Source organism: Eriocheir sinensis, chromosome 5 (genome assembly GCF_024679095.1).
Source record: "Eriocheir sinensis breed Jianghai 21 chromosome 5, ASM2467909v1, whole genome shotgun sequence".
Lineage (NCBI taxonomy): Eukaryota > Metazoa > Arthropoda > Malacostraca > Decapoda > Varunidae > Eriocheir > Eriocheir sinensis.
Window position 1 is genome coordinate 2849130 of NC_066513.1, and position 21888 is coordinate 2871017.

Consider the following 21888-nt stretch of genomic DNA (forward strand, 5'->3'; position numbering starts at 1 on the left):
AGCGAGGCTAAATTGACATTTATCTGTACCAAACTAGCAAAACATCAAAGCTGTAATGGTCACCATCATGTTTACACCAAAAAATCTGAGTGCTGTGCATTACTCATGTCGTTATAATGAATACTGGTGGCAAAATAAGAGCATTCATCGATATATCGATCGATCCTACAACACTCCATCCCGTGGTTAATAGGAATGCATCAGTGCGGCCTCTTGGGTAAATATTTCCGTCATGCAAGAAAAGAGAAGTCAAACAAGTCTGGCATGGTGTCATGCTCTCAAAATTTTATAGCAGTGGTGGAATGAAGTGTTGGAAATTTTGCCACTCAACATGCTCCGGCTGCCAAGGCGCGCTGCCTCCACACGATCTGTCCCTCCAATCAGAGCGCGGGAGCGGGAGGTTGTTTACCGTTTACCGTTGATGAAGTTTGAGGCCCTGCTGTTGCAGCGCTCTCCACAAGTTTGCAGTCTGACATATCATACGCTGCCGGCAGCAAGTGCATACTTGTTTCATATTTCTAATTTAAATCATAATACATACATCTTTTGCATCTTATAAGATTACAATCACTATATGGAACTTTAAAGGAACAACATATAGACTTATAGAGCATGTGACGATTGTTTATGTGGGAAAAAAAAAAAAATATATATATATATATATATATATATATATATATATATATATATATATATATATATATATATATATATATACACACACAAATTTCCTGTTTCTTGCATTTCCCCGTTTCTTAAATATTACTAGTAGTAAGTCAAGTGTCTATATACTGTAGCGCGAGAAAAATGTGATTATTAAATAATAGCAAAAAACTAGTAAGAAAAATTATTTGGAAGTACGCGCCGCATGCATAAAAAACCTATTTATTGTGGTAGTTCCACCAGGGTCACCAGAAGGCAGGTATACAGTGTACAGTTCAGTGAAGGACCCAATAGGGGTTCAAGTGTCAGGGTGGACCAGACACAAGTGATCCACCTCTTTAATTTGTAGGAGCAGCGAGTAGCGGGTTTTTTTTCTTTTTTTCATTATTGTTTCCTATTTTTTTTTTTTTTTTTTTTTGCCCTTGAGCTGTCTCCTTTGCTGTAAAAAAAAAAAAAAAAGGATCAGAGTTGGCCCCAGCGATGTTTTTGTAGTAAGCGTGAAGAGCTACACTAATCTGTTTCCTGATGCTGCAATGGTAATTACTGCAAAAAGACACTGATTACAGCTGAGCCAGAAACGGGAAATGGAATTTAGCGTTAAGAAATATAAAGTTCATTGATTGGGCAGTGGAACCAATATGCATCTTATCGTTCACTGCAAGGGTCTCTCGGCAGATAGATAGATAGATAAATCTATATAGTTGTATACTGATAGATAGAGATACAGGGAAGGGGGCGTAGCTGCCTGCTGCAGGGAAGGGGGCGTGGCTGCCTGCCTGAGCCTGGGCACGTCAGCCGATCGTTCTTCTTCTTTAGACCTCTGACGCTGTGTGTCACTTATAAGGTCTTTACGCGTTCTTCCTCTTTTTGTCTTCTTTTTCTTCTTCTGCAGAGTTTTGCATCCTTTAACTATTTTTTTTATCTCCTCGTTTTCACCTTTCAAGCGGCAATGTTACACCCTGGGCAGGCATTACTACGTTATAGCGCCGTCAAATTATATAATTAGTCAAACATGCAGAGATTTATAGATATTTTAATGACCACACCTAAGAATGGCGCCACTATAAACACTCGCCTGCGCCAGAAAAACGGGTTGGGCCGACCATCAGCCCCACTGAGTAGAAGCCTACCGGCTGCGACGTAAAAAAAATAAAAAATAAAAAAATACATGTAGCTCCACATGTCCATCAATGGTTAAACACAGCAAAATTACGTTATAGACATGGAAATTGCAGTGGTTACAAAAAAGTTTAGAAATAACTAAAAAAAGGAACGCGAGGCTGGGCAGGTACTGCTAATTTCAGTACCGGTGAGACAGGCGCTACCAGTAGTACCGGTACTGGTACCAAAGCTGTCAAGCCTGAAGACGGGGCCCGGCCTGGCACGTGGCAACGAGTCTTGAGAATACACTCTAGATTATTTAGGGTGTCTCTGGCCTCAAGTTGCTATTTTTTCAAAAGTTTGGATGGCCAGCACGAGCACTTTACGGTACCTGAGACGTCTGGTGCCGATACCAAGAAATACCGCTAAGCAGGTACCGCTAGCATCGGTATCGGACCATCGGCAGGCAGGCAGCTGCCCCGCCAGCGCCTACCACCCCAGCCCCCGTCACGGTGCCGCCCCGCCAGGCCAGGACTCAACAGGTGCACAGGTGAGGCCACAGCCCGGCGGCCCGTGTATGCGTGTGTTGGCGGCAGCGGGGGCAGGTTCAGGCCCTGCAGTGTTCAGTGGGCCGGGGGGGTGGCACCAGGCCTGGCTGCTGCAGGGTCAGCGTGTGGCCGCTGCTGTGTGTCAGGCCCAGCACCCGCTGTCCGGGCGGCCCTGTCATACTCATGTATATTATACATAAGTAAATAAGAAGATCGGGTCTATCCAGGATTTTCATTTCGGTAAAACTACAGAACTACTCCCCCTCCACCACTCCAGCCCCCCCTACCCCCCAACACAAGCCTGGGGACCTGTGGGGAATCGGGGTTTTGGGGGGAAGGCAAAGTCACAAAAAAATGGGCTACCAAAGTTTCCCTAAAAAGTCCCTAAAATAGGGAAAATTCCCTGGTCTCAAAAATAAGGAAAGTCTGTAACGTAATGCTCTTGTAATCTATTATAACATAACCTAGCAGCCGCTGCAGCCGCTCTGTTGACAAGTGTCAGGCTTGTCATTGGATGGTCAGCATAGTGGAACCCCCCACCCCCCCACCACAACCACCCAAATCTGTCACGTGCTGCGTAATTTTTGACAGCCCACACCTCATGTCACACACCATATGTCGAATATATTTAAACTACCCCAACCAAACTTTACATAACCTAACATGTAACTTCTACTCAGAACATTATTTTGTATTACTTTGACAATTTATATAGTTTATTTTTTTTTTTTTTATTAACCTGTAGTGTCGTCTTTTTTCATAGATAGGGGTCATGCCAGGTTGCACTTTTTTATTATTATTTGTCCCTTAAAATGTAAAAAAAATTACAAATTATTTGATATATGTATTATTTATATGTGAGGAATGGAACCCTAGAGTGTTCATCCTCTTAGTTTTCTCCGTCTCAGAGCTAACGATGTCATACCAAGAAAGGGAAATTTATCTTGGAAATTTTTAGAGCCTATATTCTTTCCATTATAAACACTTCTCACAACCCTAAAGCATGAGTAATGTATAAGTACTTCTTTACATCACAAAAAACAAAAAAATAAACAGGAATTGTAAGTTCAACAAAATGATTGTATGCGTATTAGGCAATACCGCTCGCTTCAAGTCTGTGTGTAGTTCTCAAACCTCAAGATAATACTATGAAGCTTCCGACGATCAGTTTTCATTTCCGATTACTCTGAACCGTAATTTACAATTCCACATGCCTTACTGATTATAGAATCAAAGAGTAATTACCTAGAAGAATGTAACTTACCTTCTTGTATAATGATTTTTGTTTGAATGCAGACAAATGTCCAGAAAGGCCCTTTAACATCTATTAAAAAATACAAAGACTTGTCAAATTATCCCTCTTTACTGTCATTGAACAACGTAACACACACAAACAAAAATAAAGGGCGTATAAGTCCTCAAAAGAGCTTGCGTATATATACGTACTAAACACTTCCCTAAGAGGTACGTATATATACGTACTAAACACTGTACGGGTTAATAATGTGTTGTCTACAGGTGACATTGGCAGTACACCAAGACTGATATCAAAGATTCAGTGCCTAAGCTAGAGAGGGTGGTGGTGGTGATGCCAAGGACCCCACACTTGAAATTTAGAAGGAAAGAAAATATCAAAATTCATAAATTGGATAATAATTAGATTGGTTAGCAATTGGCCCTAACTACTAACTAACATTGAGCATATGCCCAGAGGTGCACCGCTTCACTCACTCGCCGCCTCCACCCCTGACGGTCCCCCCAAGTAAGCCTTCATGCAGCTACCCTATCCATTCCAAGTCCTTCCTGGCAGGATCAATCAACTTACCCCAGCCATGAGTTATGTGAGCATCCCCTTGGTCTCTTAAAAGGTTATCTCAAATAGAAACAACCCGGTGAGTAGGGTTGACGTATTGGGCCCCCCACAGATAAGATGAATGTTCAGATTATGTGAATATTTTTATCCATATATATTTTATTTAGTCATGTTGCATAAACTATTTATTAACCTGTCTGCTGTGATTGGCACAGATTTGGCATTCACTGGTAGCCTGGTACCCCCTCCCAAGGTGCATGACTACATTTTTCTTCATTGAATTGTAGCAGCCACTTTTTGTTCCATTCCTGTAGCTTGGTGATGTCTTCTTGTAGGAAATTCGCAGTCAAGGGGTTAAAACTACGTAATGAAATCAGGACATTATATGATATTCCCAGATTTTACTTGTGTTGGATCTGTGAGTGCCATGAGAAAACAAGCTGCAAACCACTACTGGTATAATCTGGGAAGAGTTCAAGGGTCCCTGAGATAAAGCGTGGATTATATAATTTATCTCTTATCAGGAACAGGTAATATATGGGAGTCTCTACTTGTATTACTGGCAGAGCAGATGGTCAGGGTAGTGTGATATATTGAGCAGCAGCCTTTACAGCTGTGTGTTGTGTCCCTGCATGCAAGGTGATCATTTTTAAGTGATATATCTTAGCAAATTGCATATGAAACCTGCTAATTCATTTATTAAGTGAATGAATAAATGCAAGTCAATTATTACTGATTTTGTACAGTATTAGCTGTCCACTGGTGCTCTCTGCAGCCATGAGGTGTTAACCCGTCTGCTGCGATTGGCACGGATTTGGCCTTCACAGGTAGCCTGGTAGCATATACTCCCATGTCTTTCTCTGCCTCTGTGGTGGATAGTGGAGTGTTGCCCATGTGGTATTGGTATTCTGGATATTCCCTCCCAAGGTGCATGGCTTTACATTTTTCTTCATTGGATTGTAGCAGACACTTCTTGCTCCACTCCTGTAGCTTGGTGATGTCTTCTTGTAGGAAATCCACATCTAAGGGGTTAAAAATGTTATAAAGATTAATTCAGATTGAGGTATTCTTAGATCTTGCTTCCAGTTGTGTCATGTATATGGGCACCATGTTCCTTCCTCCATCCTCTTGGAATGGGGCATGCCGTTAACCATCCGTCCTTCACACGTTCACCCTCCGCCAGACTGGAGTGGCATTAGACATGATGGTGTGCAGGCTGGAGGACAGAGAGGTGTCATGGTGGTGCAGTCATCTGGTTATCAGTTCAAACATTACTGTGTTTGTTTTATAGTGTATCGGATTTACTAGTCCTCTCAACCCAGCATGAATGTGTTTTGGATATTATAAGTTTTAAATTCTGAATTAATTTGTATTAGTTATTATTATTATTATTATCATTATCATTATCATTGATTGTCATTTTTTTTAATACCTATAATTATAAGTTATAATGTAAAAGCATGTTCTGCAACTGAGAAGTCTTATATGATATCTGAATCATCAGATGGAAGGGCAGTCAAGGATACATTCAGTAGACCAAGTGTTCATAACCCTTACAGAGCTGTCATCATAAACACACACACTAACACTGTGGAAGTTCTCTCCCAGTGCTGCCTGGAGCCATTGGTGGTGATGCATCATGACTGTGACAGTGACAGCAGAGCATGTCTACCAGGAGCCCGTGGAAGTGGTGGCAGCAACACACCTCACCAAGTTCCCCAACGAGCATGACCCCAACATCCTGAGCTGTAATGTAGTGGAGAGAAAACCTCAGGAGGATGGCAGAGCCTACACCAAGAGGGTGGCTGCTGTGAGGAATGTGCTGCCCGATCTTCTGAGGCAGGTGAGTGGGAGGAGAGTTTATTTTATTTATTTTTTATTTTTAACCCGTCTGCTGCAATTGTCATGGATTTGGCTTTTACTGGTAGCCTGGTAACATATAGTCCCAGGTCTTTCTCTGCCTCTGTGGTGCATAGTGGAGTGTTTCCCATGTGGTATTGGTATGCTGGATATCCTCTCCCAAGATGCAGGACTACATTTTTCTTCATTGAATTGTAGCAGCCACTTTTTGTTCCACTCCTGAAGCTTGGTGATGTCTCCTTGTAGGAAATCTGCAGACAAGGTGTTAAAGGAAGCAGCTCAAGGGCAAAAACAAGTGAAAACAAAAAAAGCCCAGTCTGATTTAGTGGTTTAGTGGGGCTAAGCACTACCATACAATATTTCATTCAAAACTTTCTAGCAAAAGTAAACTATCATATGGAAAACCTGGCAACTCCATTTGCTTCTTGTCACTCCTTTATTAAGCTGATGCAAAGATAAGTAAAATCAGGCTTCACGTGATATGCAGTCCTTACTAATATATTCAGCACATTTTTCAATTGTCAGCTTCATTTTTGTAATACTCAAGACACCATTTGTCAAGCAAGTTTTTTTAATGTTTTCTAGTGACCTCATTTTTCCTTGGGTTTATGGTGCCCCACGAGACTCCACTTGACCCTCCAGAGTTTTGCTAGAGTCTCAGTTGATAAGTGGTCACCAGGACAGCTCTTGGGTTGTCTTTGGCTACTCAACGGTTACTGAAAATTGTTCACTTGTTCAGGTGGTTGTCAGCACTTGTAATGATGGGATAGACAAACACTGAATAACAGAGCTGGGCGCGTTACTGGATTTGGGGTAGTCCGCTACCGCTCCTCCGCACCTCGAATGCAGGTAGTCCACACCTGTACTTCCGCGCCTAAATTTTTTTCGCTTGGTCCACTACTGGACCTCCGCACCTCTGCTACTGTACCCAAAACTATTAAAGCGCACCTGAAAAAACTAGTCCGCGGCACTTATATCTACTTATAATACTAGTCTGGCGGCACTTATATCTACTTATAATACTTAAAACTACTTATTTCTCCCTAATTTACATTTACCCATTCTTAATTAAATTCTGGCATTACACTGGGAGGGGTCCAGTTCTATGTCAGACAAGGAAATATCTGACATTGCCAGCGGCGTAGGGGTTCTGGAGGCTGACGGTGCAGGTTCTGTAGTTCACGCTATTGACGCTACTATCCCCAGACACACTCCTGCTCCTGTCGCTATCACCTCTTTTCACGTATCTGTCCATGTTTACTTGTAAACACTAAACAATCGCAGAGAATCACTGAAAGTCAAAAGATTCTGAAAGGAAAAAGAAACTTGACACAGTGATCAGCTGGTAGCACATAGCCCGCCAAAACGTGCGAAAGTAATGCCACGGACTGTTTGTCGTCTTCGTTTTTTTATCTTTGAAAATCTCAGGTGCGGAAGTCTGGACCCAAAATTTCGCCTGTCCGCACCTGTTACTTCCGCTCCTTTGAAAACTTTCCCGCACTTCCGGGCTTCCGCACCTCATTTGGCGGTCCACAGGTGCGGAGGAGCGGAGGTCTGGACCGAGGTGCAGAAGTGCCCAGGTATGTTGAATAAATTGAAGTCTGTATATTCTATGGAAAATAACAGGGTACGAGCATATATGTGTGTGCGCTATACAGAACATGCGTGGACTGGCCTGAGGGTCACTGAGAGGCACTGATGGACAAATCGCTGACACTATAGAGTTCTAGGGTTGCACCAATTAATTGGTAGGTCATTGATAATCGGCCTAATCGGCCACTTTGCCGATTAATCAGTAATTGGCCTTTTGACCGATTAATCGGGGCCGATTAGTATTTTTTTTTTCTCTTTTATAATACAATGTACATAACACAATATTAATAATGTTAATGTAAGGATGGTGATGTTACCAAAACTCTGATACCTTTCCACAGCATTTATTTCAAACAAGTCCCTATGCAAATGTGTTTTAGGTAATTTAAATTGATATATAAAATTATGATATGAACTGAAGTACCAGTATTTGCTTCAACTTTGAAACTAGAAAAAAAATCAACATACTACTTTATATTGCAACCAAGAAAAATGATATACCTATTTCAACTTGCTTAGTACAGTAATTGAGTAATATCATTCACCATGCCTGCCGTGCATAAGGAAACAAGTTTTTGTAATACAGGTAACTCTCGATTTACGCGAGTATTGTGTCCTTGGAGAGGTCGTGTAAATCAAAAACAATGTAAATCAAACAAGAGGTAGGTTTCTATCGAAAAATAAATATTCATTCAGTGGAGAGAGAGAGAGAGAGAGAGAGAGAGAGAGAGAGAGAGAGAATATCCATATCACCGAGATATCCACTCAGGCACTCAATCTCAGCCTCACTCGTGTGAGGCAGAAATGAGGGACACCATGAGCGACTGGCTAGTATTGGTACCAGTACCGAGCAGTCTGGTACTGGTACCATACTGTATAGCTGGTACCGGTACCTGCGCACCCCTATTGTTGAGTAGCATATAAGTGAAAAAAACGTGTAAATTAAACATTTATTTGGATTTTGGACCCTGCGTTATTTCAAAAACGCGTAAACCAAACGCGTAAATCGAGAGTTACTTGTATAATGAAAAGTATGGAACTAGACAAGTGATTTTTCTCAGTACTTTAAATGCTCACTGAGATACACTGACTGACTAACAGGCAAATGATGGCCTGTGGCGTGGGTCTCACGGAGTCTCACCAAGTCTCACCGTATGGTACTGGTACTGGACACATTCATATACAGACTTCGTGCTGTATGCTTATACCATTTTCAGTTTTACCTAATTGAGGGACATTCAACCTTTTCATCACTGTAGCTACATAAAGTTATTATTTCATATTAATATGCAGTAATCATACTGTATATTTTGAACTTATAAAAAAAATCAAAACATGCGTGTTTTTAGTTTAGAAGTAAGCAAACACAGTGTAACAGACAGTAAATTAGTAGAAGACTTGAGAGATTGATAAACTTTCTGTACACTACCATTTCTAGTAGCATTTAGGATCACCACAAGAACAAAAACACTGGCAAATTCTAACATATTAAAACCAGGATGTTTCCACAAAGCAAGGCTAAATTATAAGTAATAAATTACTAGAAGTATTTGCTCTCCATACAGGAGACGACAGTTGGGCAGTAAACAAAGTTGTAAACATGAGGGTTACGGTATGTCTTTATATTTGTGGTACCAGTGTCCAGTAATTAATGAATATTAATCACATTTACAATTTCCAAATAATTGGCCAATTAATCGGTATCAGCCAATTATTGGCTACCGATTAATCGGTAATAGGCCAAATTGCTTATCGGTGCAGCCCTTGAGTTAACATTGCCCATTAGAGGATTAACAGTGCCTATATCCTGAACTAGCATTACCCACACTTGTAGCGATGGGTAGAACTTAAACCCAGGCCTTCAAGGACATGGTGCTGGCACGATGACCACTCAGCCATGGTAGCCGATGTAGTTTATTTCATTTGAATCATTTCCAGAAAGGCAATGACATAATTACTGCAAACAAATTGCCTACAGAAGTTAGTATCTTGACACTGAGAAATTGTTCCTGGCTTGATAAGTAAGTGCCAGTAAGTGTGTCGCCCTCTGTCAGCTTTCTCTGCACAGTAAGCATCACCGGTGCTCTCGCCTGACAGATGTTGTTTTTCCCTTGAGTGATGGCTTGCCAAAATCTTCTCTACTTTTGCCAAAACTAAAGCAGACAGAAACTTGTACCTGTTTAACTGGTATGGATCACACATCACTGGAAGCCTGATTTTACTCTCTTGTCTATCAGCCTGATGAAAGGTGATGAGAAGCAACTATAGTCAAACCATTTCAAATAGTCTGTTTGGGCGTTCAATTCTGCGAGCCCTTTTCTCCCCTCTGCTCTGCTCTACCACACAGTCTCAGCACCTATCCCTTCCTCTCATATGTTATCAATAGATAACACATGAGAGGGAAAAATAGGTGTTGGGACCATGTGGCAGAGCAGAGGGGAGGAAAGGACCCGCGGAATTGAGCGCCCAAACAGACTATTTGAAATGGTTTGACTGTAGAGTTGCCAGGTTTTCACTATAATGGCTTCATCTTGCAAAAACTAAAGCAAGGTGAGCAATGCTTTCTTTTCTGCTTTATTTTCATACAAAATTATTTGAATGAATATTGTATTGCTTTGCTTCTCAGCCCTTTTAGAGAAACAAGTAAGAGGTGTTGCTTCTCCACCTCATGCACACCGCAGGACTGGAGGGAGTGCCACCCCTAGCCGAAATTCATCTCAGAAAGTCCCCCATTATGCTGTATATATACCTAGTAATTCCAGATATAGACAGAAACAGTGCTTCACCATGTGGAAAAGTGAGTTATGCTTTGAAGAGCTGATGATCAATAATTGTGTAGTAATTGTGGTACATGAACTTTTAAGCATAGTGCTGAAGTAGCAGAAAGGATAGTATAATAACTAAAGAGGATGAGTACTAGTTATTGTTAACCCATCCACTGCAATTGGCACGGATTTGGCTTTCACTGGTAGCCTGGTAACATATAGTCCCAGGTCTTTCTCTGCCTCTGTGGTGGATAGTGGAGTGTTTCCCATGTAGTATTGGTATGCTGGATATCCTTTCACTGGTAGCCCAGGTCTGTCTCTGCCTCTGTGGTGGATAGTGGAGTGTTCCCCATGTGGTATTGGTATGCTGGATATCCCCTCCCAAGGTGCAGGACTTTACATTTTTCTCCATTGAATTGTAGCAGCCACTTTTTGTTCTATTCCTGTAGCTTAGTGATGTCTTCTTGTAGGAAATCAGCAGTCAAGGGGTTAAACCTAGCAGAGAAACTGAAAAGGGGGATATTGCATTCCTGTATTTACTCCAGACAACTTATTTCAGGTCAAAAGTTTGCAGCAGGATGAACTGATGGTGGAAGAGGAGTGCTGGTGGGACTGGAAGACAAGAAAGTTTGATGTCAAGTCCCGTAACCTTTCAGCGTCTGATTGGATCACTCTTTCAGAAAACTCTTCATACACACCTTACACCCACAACACAAATTGGTAAGATTTTACCTCGACTTAGTAATTATTTTTTACTTCTTGAATGATGCCACTGTTGCTTCTCTTCCTATCTTTTATTGCTATTTTCTTGTCAAATACTCTGAACTTGCTAATCACATGCCTTCACTCTTCCCACAGCCTCATTGCCCAAGATTTTTTATTGACATCCATTCCTATGTTGTTCAATTGCAAGATCTAGGAGGCTGAGAATTGCAGGTACTTGGTACCAGAGACCAGAACTGCACCACTGGTCTTAGTATAACAATTCTGGAGGGGTAGCTAAGGGGATTGACCACATCCTTTTAAGTACTTTTTGTAGGATCCTTCAGAACTGCAGGGTTTTCTGGAGTGCAGTTCTCTGCAAATGATCATGGGCTTGTTGTTGCAACACTGAAGCTTCATGTCAGGTCAAGAAGAATCTGAAGATGTAACCATACTGTGTTCCATCTTGAGAGACTGACAGACTTAGCATGTGCTCAGTAGTATGCAGTTACAGTCTCAAATTGATTAAATTTGCTCAGCACCTTTGAGGACCCTGCAGTGCTGTAGGATACCATGAAAAGTGAAATTCCTCAAGCTGTTAAGGAGTACATTGGAGAGTGCCAGAAGACTAGGAGTGGTTGTGCCTTAGGGGTGATGCTGGAGAATACTTATGCTTCACAAACTGGTAGAGACACGATGTGAGTTTCGACAGAGGATACTATTAGTAACCTATGTTGATTTCGGGAAGGCATTTGATTTAGTGCATTGTGAGGCACTCTGAGATTTCCTGCAACTCTGGGATTTCTGCAAGGACTGTTGATTTATTGGATGGCCTGTACTCTAGAACAAAGTGCTATGAAGTGTGTGTTTGTGTGTTTGTGTGTGTGTGTGTGTGTGTGTGTGTATTTACCTGGTTGTAGTTTTACAGGGCCTGTTTACGCTCATGTGGTCCCGTCTCCATATCTGTACACGTCTAGTTTTTCCTTAAAGTTGTGCACACTCTTCGCCAATACTACATCCTCACCTAGTCTATTCCAAACCTCTATGCTTCTTTGCAGGAAGCTATATTTTTTTATGTCTCAAGCGTCTTCCCTTTCTCAATTTTTTACTGTGTCCTTGTGTGTTGCTGGTGTTTCTTACTTCTCTTAGTAGCCACTCCTCATTATCTACGGTACTTCTTCCATTTTGTTCCATAATTTGTAAATTAGTATTAGGTCTCCCCTTTCTCTTCTTTGTTCTAATGTTGGCAGGCCCATTTCCTTTAACCTTTCTTCATATGACAATCCCTCGAGATCTGGAACCATCTTCGTTGCCATCCTTTGTATTTTTTCTATTTTTTTCACGCGTTTCTTCTTATGGGGAGACCACACAGCTTCCGCATATTCCAACTTTGGTCTAATCATAGTGTTAATCATCCTTTTCATCATATCCTTATCCATGTAGTGGAATGCTATTCCTATATTTCTTACCATTCTATATGTATCTCTGAATATCCTATTCACATGACTCAGATTGTTGATTATCTCGTATTGTCACTCCCAGATCTCTCTCTTCTTGAACTTTTAATATTTCACCATCCCCCATTTTATATGTCCACTTTGCTCTCCCTTCACTCTTACCCATTTCCATTACATGATGTTTCTTCACATTAAACTCCATCTCCCATTTCTTACTCCAGTCCCAAATCTTATTTAGGTCCTCTTGCAGAGTTTCACACTTTAATATTTCTTATTTGTCTCAGCAGTAGGCGCACCTACCATCACCAAATCTGGAGTACAAACTTGGGGGAGGGACTGATTTTGGCAACCATAGGTGGAAGCGGGCTAAAGAGTAGCCTATCCAGATATTTTGTTTTTATTTATTAATGATCCACAAGACATCCTAGAGTTAAATCAAAGTATGTGCTTATCTTTGTATTCATTCATACACACACTGGTAATATTTCTGTGGTGTCTGATTCACTTATTTGAGTGAAATTCTATTGTGATTAACAGTCACAAATTCGTGTCACTAGTACAAATTAAACTAGTAATGTAAGTTTTGCCTCTATGAAATATACACAAATAGATAAATATGAAAGCTCACAAAGTCACAATAAGTGACATCACCTGCTTTGTGCAGTAAAAATATGCTTATTTAAGGTATCTGATACTCGCAAAATGGCGTGCGCTACTGCCTTGGGCCCTTCCTCCAAGCTCGGGCCACAGACTCAACGTTGCCAGATTGTCGTACTCAGCCGCTTATATTTCCCGACTTCCTACCCCAAAACTGTCTTCTGGGATCCAATAACAAAACTCATTTATAGTTATCATTAAAAGAGTAAGATCCTGATGTTTCTTGGCAATAGTTAGGCGTCAGAAACCGGTAAATACTATTCTCTGAGTACGACAATCTGGCAACGGTGGCCACAGTTATCGTATAAAATATATACGTATTTTCATATTATTGTTCTGTTCAAGAAAAGAATACTCATAATTTTAGTTAGTTTTTGGTTATAAGGATTCTTCACGAAATACAATTATAACATTACCGCCTGTAAGTCAGGAAACGTACTGAATCCTGGATCGGCTATGGTGATGTTGGTGCACCTATTTCGCGTCATCTGCAAACAAGCTCATGTAACTGTTTACTTTCTCTGGCTTATCATTTATGTACACTAGGAAAAGTATTGGTGCCAGTACTGATCCTTGAGGCACCCCGCTATCTACATTTCTCCATTCCGATTTCATGTCCTTTTCCACTGTTCTCATTTCTCTTCCCTTTAAGTAACTCTCCATCCATTCTTTCATTTTCCCTTTCAATCCTCCTCTATTTTCCAGCTTCCATACTAGTCTTTTATGTGGAACTTTGTCAAAAGCCTTCTTCAAGTCCAAATACACACAATCTACCCATCCATCCCTCTCCTGTGTTATGTCCATCACTCTTGAGTAAAAGCTTAATAAGTTTGTTATACATGAACGCCCTTATCTAAAGCCATACTGTTTTTCTGTAATTATATTGTGTTCTAGAAATTTTGTCCATTGCTTCTTTATCACCTTTTCACATATTTTGCAAACTATAATGGTCAATGATACTGGTCTATAGTTCAGAGGTTCTTCCTTTTTCCCACTTTTATATATAGGGACCACCTCAGCCCTCCACCACTCCTTTGGTACTTTACCAGTTGATATTGAGCACTTTATATCATACACCAGTCTGATCAGTTGATTTCTGCATTCCTTCAAAATGAGACCTGAAACTCCATCCAGTCCTATTGCTTTCCTCTCTTCCAGCTCCTCCAGTATTTTATATATTTCTTTTTTAGCTATTATTACTTCCTCCATTTGGACATTCCTCTTGTCATCTTGTGGTTCATTAAATTTTTATTCTTTTGTAAAAACTTGTTGAAATTTCTTGTTTAGTATCTGACATTTCTTTAGGATCTTCAATTATCTTATTTCCATCTTTCAGTCTTTATTTTTTCCCCTGGTTTGATTTTTCCATTTATAAATTTATAAAACGATTTAGGTTCCTCCTTACACTTTTCAACAATATCCTTTTCGTATCTTTTCTCTTCCTCCCTCCTTATTTTCACATGTTCATTTCTTGCTATTTTCAAGTCTTTTTTTATTCCTTTGGTTCTTATTTCTTTTCAACCTTTTCCACGCTTTGTCTCTTCTTTTTTTTGCACCTGCACATCTTGCATTAAACCAATCTTGCTTTCCTCTTTCCATTGGTTTATATAATGGGACATAGTTTTTAATTCCTGTCTCATATGCCTCTATGAAAAAATCATACTTTTCCTGCACCTTGTTTGTTCTTTTTAACTTTTCCCAGTCCAGTTTTTCATAATATTTCTTGAGATTTTCTATGTCCGCTTTCCTGTAGTTTCTCCTTTTGTCTTTGTATGATTTGTCTTCCTCAGTGACTTCCTCATCGGTTTCCAACTCTATTATTACATGATCACTTTTTCCCGTGGGACACACATATCTTAACTCATTTATCAGGTGCACTCCCTTCGTCAATACCAGGTCCAGCCTTGCTGGTTCATCATCATTGTGTGTGTGTGTGTGTGTGTTTTTAGGGGGGGTTATCCAACTTCTTTTACATGAACATGGGAGGAGGCAGGGCTGTGTCCTTGCCCCATCACTTTTCAACACTTTCATGGGCTGCTAATTAGGCTGAGTTATGGATCAGAGTCATTGTGGAGCATCTGTTGGCAATACCAAGGTCTCTGACCTTGTTTTGCCAATCATGCAGTAATCCTTACAGAGTCGCTGGAGGTTCTTTTGATGACTCTTGAAGCACTGCACGAGGAGGCAAAGCCCTTGGGATTTCAGGTCTCCTGGGCCAAGACCAAGGCACAGGTGTTTGGAGGCTTACTAGATAAAACAGTAGTCTGTCCATGTGTTTGGCGAGGACACTGAGATCTTGGAAACTTTGATATGCCTTGGTAGCGTAACTCAAAACAACAGCGGGTCTCATCAAGAAGTCTTATGGCAGATTGGCTTGCTCTATGGTGTTATGAACTCACTCAGCACGAGTATATGGCATTGTCAGTACCCATGCAGAAGGACAAAACTTTGGATCTGCAAGTCACTCGTGCTCCCTGTCTTATTCTATGGCTGTGAGACATGTACACTGAATGGTGACTCGAAGAGGCGGACTGATGACTTTGGTAATAAGTCCCTATGCAGAATCATGGGATATCACTGGAATGACTGTCAAACCAGCAATTACTTTGTGAGATTGATTTGACATGATGCCATGGACAACGTCGATTCGAATCCCCCACACTACCACCTGGGATTCTCCAGTCACTGCCAAGTGACCTAAGACTACCCACATGCTGTCCATCAACCCGGACTCTAGAAGAAACCGTCCATTGAATCAAGAATGAGTTCAGGGGGGCAGCATGAGCCAAGGATAACTGGCGTCACTGTAAAAAATTGCCTGCGCCATGATGGGCTTGGGCCGACCACCAGCTAGGCCCCTGAAGAAAGCCTACAGGCGCTATAGGCTGAGATGGTAAAAAAAAAAAAAGAAAAAAAAAATTGCCTTCATCATCTGCAAATGCCAACTCCAGCTTTACAGGCATGTGACAAGCTACCCAGAAGCTGACCCTGCTCATTGGGTTGTTCCTGTTAGAGACAATCCTGAGTGGAGGAGCCCAAGGGGATGCCCACAGCTTGTGGATTGAGCAAGTAAACTGATCTTGCCATGAGGTACTAAGGATGGGAATGGTGCCTGAATGGAGACTAACCCAAGGGAACCCCTAGGCTTGGCGTTGTAGAGTAGGCGAGGAGATCCCCCCCTCCCCATCCCGTAGTGCATGACCCCGTTGATTGATTGATTGATTGATAGTGTTTATCCCTTTCTATGGTAAGCTTTGGAGGTCTTTCTTTATCTGTATGTTTTCATTAAAATCCCTACGGCTTAAGTTTCAAGAGGGGAGTATCAAGGCACCTCTCCAGCCTCTCTTTTTGGCATTGTCTTCTCTGTGGGAGCATTGTGTTGCAGGATTTTTTCCACCTTGTCAGGCCTTGATCTGTCTTCTGACCCCAGAACAAATCCCAAAGACTTTGCTAACATAATGAAAGGGGATTCAGCAGTATTAGAAATATATAAAATAGGTATGAATGACAGTGCAGCTAATTTAATAATGAGTTGAAGTAGTTCATAAAGATGAAAGTTTAAAATGCATTTCTTCCCTGAGGTCGCTCCTATAAATTTGTATACATAGCAGCAAAATTTACCTTGTAGCTTCGTGGGCATCCAGTTGGTTTCAAATCATGTTTCTAAACCCACGACAGCATCAGTACACTCCAGGCATCATTTCTCTCATGGTCAACAAAATCTGTTTCCTGTTTGTAACTCAACTCAATATGAAATTGCAGGTTTCTTTCACTAGCATCATTTACACAGCCTTGCTGACTCATCATCACAACTTTGGACCTGAGTGTTAACACTGTTGGAATAGTATATGTGTTTCTCTTGTTTCTCATTAGTCTTTCAGCCTGTGAGCTGTAATTTATGCACACATTGTATTTTTGCATGTACTCATGCATAAATATGTCATTGGAATAATATACGGTATATAATATACTACAGTCCAAAAAACACAAGAAATTGATTTAAAAATTAGAAATGTGAAAAAACATCTTTTAAAAATATTGTTCCCACCACAAGTCTTGTTTTGTGGCCATTGTTATTTACTGCAAGAACACCAGATATCCCCTTGATGCTGTCCACTCATCTCTCATTCTCCCATTCACAGTTACTGAGTACATTCCTGATATACTGTTATGTTCCAGGACTAAGTTTGAGCAGGAGGGGACCATCACGGTGCATGGCCTGGGGACTTTGGGCTACTTTATTGAGATGTTCAGTAAGAGGTATGTTATTATTTCAAAGTTCACAGACTAGAGTTGTGTGTGTGTGTGTGTGTGTGTGTGTGTGTGTGTGGTTGTGTGTATTGACCTAGTTCTGATGTGCAATAAAGGAGCTACACTCATACTGTCCCTGTATCTACTATTATCTAACTTGTCCTTTTACTCATGAATCGTTTTGCTGCACGGACCACAACCTTCTCCAGGCCTCCACCATACTCTTTGTGGAAAGTTGTTCTCCCTAATATCTCCTATACAGGCATCATTTTTTATCTTCCTTGTATGTCCTCTTGAGTCTCCTGTATCCCATGTTATTGGATCTCCCTCGTCCACTTCTTCCATCCCACTCAGCACCCTATACACACCAATCAGATCTCCTCTCTCCCTCCTCCGTTACAATGTTGGTAAATTCAACCGCCTCAACCTCTCTTTGTATATTAAGTCTTGAAACTGACTTTGTTGCTGCCTTCTGAATCCTCTCTAATTTCCTTGTATTCAGCTTTGTACTCTGCGACCATACTGTTGTTGCGAATTCCAACCTTGGGCGTATCACTGTCACAACCAATTTCTTTATCCTTTCCTCATCCAAATATTGAAATGCTACACTTTCCACTGAAAACTTGTTGAAAACATTTGTTCATTATTTCTGCTTGTTCCTTTGCTTCCTCATACACTTCTTTACCTCTTTATTAAGTGATCCGTGCTTTTTGTTTCATTTTACAGCTGCATCGATAGAAAAGTTTGGGTTCTTTGCATTCCTCTCAAAGTTCCTTTCCTCTTTATAGATTTGTACACAGCCTTTTCTTGCCACTCGATGTTTCTCCCTTGTTCTGTTGTTTCTTCTCCTGCTCCATTTGCTCCATGCAATATCTCTTTTACTGGTAGCGCAGGGTTTCTTTTCTGGTCATCACTTGTTGTTTGCTCGAGGGACACTACATGGTGCCAGCTGTGGTGTTCTAATCTTAGGCAGTCTAAGGAGTAGTATGTAAAGGGTGTGTGAGTTATAAATGTATTCTTTCACTGTGTATTCTTTTTCTATGACTAAACTGATTTAATTTTAAAAATTCACTGCACATTCTGCTTAACTGGAAAATATGGTGCTGATGAAGATGATGACCATGTTACCAATGAGGTGTGTACTGAATAGCAGTCATACTTATTTTTCTCAGTTTTCTTTTGAGTAGTATGGCACCTTGATGACTTGACAATCATAATTATCAGTGTGTTACCATAGGTTCCTGAGTGCTGGGGCGCAGCGCAGCATTGCTATCACTGAGAAGCTCATGGCTGAGAAGGCAAAGAGGATCACATCATGCTGGTACTCTGAGTTCCTCTTTGCGTGATGGCTTCAGGTAATGTTACTGGTGCTTTGTTTTTTATCAACCTTCTTTTCTGAGACAGTAGTCATTGAAGTGCAGCTGGGGCTAGGGATTCTTCATGATCAGAGTTCTGCCAACCTTGAGCCCATAACTGGTTAGAGTAAATGACTAAAATCATGTGAAGTAGTTGCACTGAGGCTGTAAATGATGATTAACCCTTTCAATACGGTGAAGCAGACGTCGGCGTCACAGTATGAAAAGGGTTAAGAGGAAATGGAAGAGGATTAATCCCCTTTTAAACCTCTTAATCCTCTTCCATTTCCTCTTAAGAGGTTTAGAAGAGGATTAAGAGGAAATGGAAGAGGATTAAGATGTTTAGAAGAGGATTAATCCTCTTCCATTTCCTCTTAACCCTTTCCATACTGTGATGCCGACGTCTTCATCACGTATTGAAAGGGCTAACCTGTCTGCTTCGATTGCCGTGGATTTGGCCTACACTGGTAGCCTGGTAACATATACTTCCAGGTCTTTCTCTGCCTCTGTGGTGGATAGTGGAGTGTTTCCCATGTGGTATTGGTATGCTGGATATCCCCTCAAGGTGCAGGACTTTACATTTTTCTTCATTGAATTGTAGCAGGCACTTTCTGTTCCATTCCTTTAGCTTGGTGATGTCGTCTTGTAGGAAATCCACATCCAAAGGGGTTAAAAACGCAAGACCAAGTAAAACAGTGCAATCCAAGGCATGTGTAGCACCCGCCGCATTAGCCACTTTTTATCGGCTCGTCTTAACCTTTTCATTGCTAAGCGCTCGCAACGAGACTATCCCCTCAGGCGCGCTCGGGCACCCCAGTGGGGGAAGGGGATCTCTTTTAACCGCTATATCTCAAAAACTATTCATCACAGTTACAAAACAAAAACACCATTGGAAAGAGGAGGCCAAGATCTATAAGATTCGGTTATGTAAGCCTCTCCTGTGAATGTACAGGCACATTCAGGGGGTGTTTTTTGCTGTGAGTGCAAGCTTTTAGCACCACCAGCAAGTGACGCTAGTGCTCGCTCTTTTAACCACTGTATCTCAAAAACTATTCATCACAGCTAAAAAACAAAAACACCATTGGAAAGAGGAGGCCAAGATCTATACGATTCAGTAATGTAAGCCTCTCCTGCGAAAGTACATGCACACTCAGGGGGTGTTGCCTGTGAAGACGTACATTTATACGTGCGCGACGGTCAGCCGTAAGGCAACTACTGTAGACCTCTTGATGATGGGGTGCTGGCAGGGCAGTATTGCCAACTGCAAAATTTACAACTATTTGGTTAAAATATCAGTCATGTGATAGGTGAAGCTATGCAAAAATGTCGCTATATTGGTCAACAATTATCATCCACCAGTTGCTCGTCCGTAGATTTTCCGCGCTGGGCTGACATGATTTTCCACCAAATTTAGTGAAGAACCCACTCAATTGGCAATCCTGTGTTGTGAGAATTAGTGTTGGAACACTCATACGCGGGAGATTTGAGTGCAGCTGGAGGTTGCAGTGAGTCTTTAGCGCCACCAGCAAATACGCCAAACGCCCGCTGCAAGCGTTTAGCAATGAAAGGGTTAAAGGGGCCGGACCACTCTTACCTCCAGGAAACAAGACACCGGAAACACCTGTGGCCATGACTAGAGTGCCTCCCATGCCCTTCTGGTTGCTCATTCAAACCATTTGTGGGTTAGGCTAGACTCTCCCAATCACTTGGTGACCTTTGAAAGCACTCAGGTTTATTTTCAAAAGTGCAGGGAGGCTATTTCATACGATCACCCTAAGTTTTGTTGTTGTTGTTTTTCTTCCATCATTTAAGCAGCTTCTCTTGGAGTGTTCCCCAAAATTTATCAGTTTGAGATTTTCACCTAAGGATACTCTCATGTACATTTTTGGTGACTATTTCAATCCATTTTATATATAGTTTGGTTGTGGAGAGACAAGCAAGTAGACAAGCAGACGAACAACAATGAAAACATTATCGCCCTCCTCACTGTGGGGAAGCAGAGTTGATGATAAAGGAACACTGAAGCTCCAGAAATGAAATAAGTGAAGTGTAGTTCATTGAGTACTTTCAGACATGTTACGAGAATACAGAATAATGACTTTGTGAAGGTCTATGAATCAAATAGGAAGGCACTGGCATGCTGGGCTGATAGGCTTGAGAGGTAAATGGAGAGAGATGGAAAGGGAGTGGAAATGTTGCCAAAGAGGAGTGCAGGTATAAACACTCAAGAGGAGGTACTTGGGAGGAAAGGGATCAGAGCTGTAGATAGACAGACAGACAGCAGTGTGTTGCTAACAAATAAGTCATGCTCCTCCACTAAAGTTGAAGTTCCTTTCCTAAGTTTAGTGTGACTGTCTCCCTCTGTTTGTGTTTCAGGAAATAAAGTTGTCATTTTCTAAATTTTCAGGTTGCATAGCATTAGTTCATCAGTGTACGTGTGGGCCACACTGATCAATCAAGTCAGAAGATGCATCAAATTTCTTTTCTTTCCCTATAAATTTTCCTTGTAGAAGGCTGACCTCATGATGATGGGAGAAGCCCTGAAGGAAGTGGAAATACATTTGTTGCTCGTGAGTCACATTTTCAGGGATAATCAAAGACCACAATGCCATATTGATAGTATCAGAGTGATGATTTTCTTATATATCATTTCAAGGCAGACAAGAGTTTCAGTGTTCCAAACACTGATAATATTTATGTGTTGTTGGTTATAAGTGTTGGTCCACATTTCAGGGCCTTGCTAGACTTTGAGGACATTGGGGCTCAGCCCAGAGTTCTGTTGTAATACAAGCAATGAAGGTGCAAGTTCAGGGTATATGCTGGGGCATGCTCCCCCAGAAATATTTTTTGTTTTAGACTGTCTGACAGTATTTTCTGCCATCTGAGGGCAATTATAAGAAGAAAGCAAAGTATAAAATACTGCAAATTATTTTCTAAAAATGATTTTGGGCAAGATCAAGAAAGAGTTTTTGCTAGGGCCCTAAAAGTCCACCCTAACAACAGCCTTACCACTTAGTGTGTAGTTTTAAATGTAGGGTTGAATTATTTTTTAGCTGAAGGCAAACTGAAAATTTTTATACTGCTGAATAAGTTCTTTACCTGTGGGATATTACTAAGTGTAAG

The 21888-nt window shown here is 41.1% G+C and overlaps 1 protein-coding gene across 7 annotated transcripts; it reads left to right on the forward strand.

Moving 5' to 3' along the window:
• The first annotated feature begins 2151 nt into the window (after window positions 1-2151).
• Window positions 2152-21497, forward strand: LOC126983374 (PRELI domain-containing protein 2-like). Of its 7 annotated transcripts, none has more exons than XM_050836125.1 (6): window positions 2152-2314; window positions 5734-5968; window positions 10903-11063; window positions 17339-17419; window positions 18648-18765; window positions 21173-21497. In XM_050836125.1, the coding sequence occupies exons 2-5, from the start codon at window positions 5765-5767 to the stop codon at window positions 18754-18756; spliced, it is 555 nt and encodes a 184-aa protein (XP_050692082.1). In that variant the 5' UTR covers window positions 2152-2314; window positions 5734-5764; the 3' UTR covers window positions 18757-18765; window positions 21173-21497. The 7 variants fall into 7 exon arrangements, with proteins under 7 accessions (XP_050692082.1, XP_050692088.1, XP_050692092.1 ...); XM_050836131.1 differs by having other exon boundaries at window positions 2163-2314; window positions 5723-5968; XM_050836135.1 differs by having other exon boundaries at window positions 2204-2314; window positions 5685-5968.
• The last annotated feature ends 391 nt before the right edge of the window (window positions 21498-21888 follow it).